This window comes from Telopea speciosissima, chromosome 11 (genome assembly GCF_018873765.1).
Source record: "Telopea speciosissima isolate NSW1024214 ecotype Mountain lineage chromosome 11, Tspe_v1, whole genome shotgun sequence".
Taxonomy (NCBI): domain Eukaryota; kingdom Viridiplantae; phylum Streptophyta; class Magnoliopsida; order Proteales; family Proteaceae; genus Telopea; species Telopea speciosissima.
Window position 1 is genome coordinate 16,932,057 of NC_057926.1, and position 3,151 is coordinate 16,935,207.

Below are 3,151 nucleotides of genomic sequence, written 5' to 3' on the forward strand. Positions count from 1 at the left end.
TGGCTCCGCCAATCTTAACTTTTCTATAAACCATATTTGGAAAACTGCCGGAGATCCATGGAAGAAATCCATTCCGTATTTCTGGGATTGGCACATGATATCAAATCCTTTGAACGACTCTGCCAAGACTGTAGGAACGATGTTGCATCCTTCCTCTATTTGTTTTACAACTTTCACAATCATTGGAGACATGCCCTTCCCTGGAGTTGTTCGGAGATATTTCCCAATCATACAAAAAAGGTAGGCTCACTTTTTGTAGTGGACCCGGTTTTCTTCTTCAGCTCTGTTGTTGCTAAAGATTCTCACTACTTTCAATGCATCCACCTTGTCGTAATTGAGAATCTTTTTTATCTCCTTTTGGTCCATAATGAAGAAATCTTCCAAAGTTTCAAAAAGTTGTTCTCTCCACACGACCGGGAGGAACAGTTTCCCTTGAGGGGGTGCCAGCATGCAGGCCCGAAATTCTTCAATAGTTGGGGTTATTTTGACCTCTCCAAAATGAAAGGCATGCAACTTAGGATCCCAACATTTTGAGGCCTCTCTAAGTATAATGATGGAGCTTGAAACATCTGATTCTCCCAAGTATCGACAAATTGAGATCGTCCAACAGTGTAGGACCATCCATATGCATATGGAGGGTCCATTGACGTAACTGTTCATCCAGCCCTTCTTTCTTTGGTCTTCGCATAATACCTGCATCACGAATCCTATTAGTACCCTGGACATTAATAAGTCTTTAGCTAATAGCCAGCTCTCAACAACCCTAGGCATACTATAAGTCCAAAGAATGAATTTTGAAGGCCAAATGGTGGGATCTACCATATTTGTAGGGGATGCCGATTGGCAAGGTTACGGAGTGAACTAACACAATGCCCTCCTTTTTTATTTTTTTGAGATCGTACTCGAACATGCCGAGTTGCCTACGTATTCGTCGAGAGGAATCAGGTCAGACGTAGTTCAAGTTGATCAAGGAATTCAAACAAAATATTTCTTCAGTTGATCCATGTTGACTAATCCCTGAAGATCTTCTCCATCAAGGTCAGTGAGCTGGACTGCTTTGCCTGGTAATATTGCTTTCACCCTGTACAGACCGCTCCAATTGGGCCAAAATTTTCCTTTTGGATCATGAATTGGGGCCCTTTGCTCCCTCAAGACCAAGTCTCCTTCTTCAATGTTCCGAGGGCGTACTCCTTTGTTGAATGCCCTAGCCATCCTTTGTTGATATTTCTTGAGGTTATCCATGGCTTTCATTCTCTTTTCGTCCAAGAGGTTGAGCTCTTCATATCTAGCCCTCACCCATTCTCCTTTTGGTAACTGGCTGTCAAGTAATACTCGAAGGGAAGGAATCTGAATTTTCACAGGCAAAATGGCCTCTAACCCATATACAAGAGAATACGGAGTTGCCTCGATTGAGGTTCGAATTGATGTTCGGTAAGCCCATAAAGCTAATGGGAGCTTCTCGGCCCAGTCATTGTGCGTATCTGCCATTTTCTATAATATAACTTTTATATTTTTATTGGCTACTTCCACTGCTCCATCGGTTTGAGGCATGTAAGTAGTGGACCTTTGCCTTTCAATGCCGAATTTGGTGCAGAGTTTTTCCACCTTTCCTCGAAAATGCAAGCCTTGATTCAAAATCAATTGTTGAGGTACACCATATTTGCAAATGATGTTTTCTTTTATGAACTTTCCCACCTTAGCAGTAGTCAAGACCGCATACGATTGAGCCTCCACCCATTTTGTGAAATAGTCGATGGCGACTAGCACGAACTCATGTCCGTTAGAGGCTTTCAGAGTTATTTTTCCAATTATATCGATTCCCCAAGTAGAAAATGGCCAAGGGGCATTCAACGAATGCAACTCCATTGGAGGAATATGTATGATGTTGGTAAATATCTGACATTAATGTCATTTTCTGATGAAGGCAGCACAATCAGCTTCCATTGTTGCCCAATAATACCCCATCCTGAGGATCTTCTTGGTGAGCATTTTTGCATTCATATGTGGTCTGCAAATCCCTTGGTGAATTTCTTTCATAATGGTCTGAGCTTGCTCCTCATCTACACATAACAGTTGGATGCCATCATAAGACCTTTTATACAACAAGCTTCCTTGGAGGATGAATTGAGTGGCATGTTTCCGCAGATGCCTTTTCTTCCCTTCTATAAAATGTTTAGGGTACCTCCTTTCTCTGATAGAATCGACTATTGGCGCGTACCAGGGCCTTCCATCCTCGGTGAGTAGATTGACTGGCTCTCCATATGCCGAGCTAGTTCTTCTTTCTACCAGAAAAGGTTGAATCCTATGCTGAGGATCACATTCTACCATAGAGGCTAAAGTAGCCAAGGCGTTCGTAAACCGATTGCTATCTCTGGGCAAATATTCGAAAGAGATTTCTTTAAAGCATTTAGCAACCTGCTCCAAATATACTTGATAGGGCTTCAGCTTTTCGTCCCTGGTCTTCCATTTCCCTTGGATCTGACAAATCACGACTGAAGAGTCTCCAAAGACTTTGATTTTTTCTACTCCCACAGATAATGCCATTTCTAGACCAATGGCGCAAGCTTCATATTCCGCAATGTTATTGGTGCAACTGAATTCTAGACAGAATGCCATGGGTAAGTAAAGGTCCTCTAGGGTCACGAGTAACACTCCTGCCCCGAACCCTTTTTGATTTGCAGCTCCATCAAAATATAATTGGCATTCTTCAGTTTGGTCTTCTTCCATGAAGTTCAAATATTCATCAGGGAAGGAATCCTCTGTTGGTCGTGAATCAATCTCCACAGGAGATGCCGCCAAGTGGTCTGAGATTGCTCGCCCCTTTATAGACTTTTGATTGACATATGTTATGTCGAATTCTGACAGTAACAACAGCCACCTGGCCATCCTTCCTGTCAATGCTGGTTCTCAAAGAGATACTTGATCAGATTCATTTTTGAAACAAGTTTGACAGGATGCGATATCATGTAATGCCTCAACCTTTTAGTTACCCAAACTAAAGAGGTGCATGTCTTTTCTACTAGAGTGTAGCGAGTTTTGTACTCTAGCAATTTTTTGCTTAAGTAGTAAATCGCATGTTCTTCTCCATCTCTCTTATCAATTTGTGCCATCATTGATCCAATCGACGCATCCTCCATCGATAAATACAAAA

At 42.0% G+C, this 3,151-nt stretch overlaps 1 protein-coding gene across 1 annotated transcript; it reads right to left on the minus strand.

The window, feature by feature from the left end:
- Window positions 1–1,908: 1,908 nt before the first annotated feature.
- On the minus strand, window positions 1,909–2,886 carry LOC122644831. The gene has a single exon (XM_043838210.1). It carries the CDS (start codon window positions 2,884–2,886, stop codon window positions 1,909–1,911), a length of 978 nt encoding a protein of 325 aa, XP_043694145.1.
- Between the last annotated feature and the right edge of the window lie 265 nt (window positions 2,887–3,151).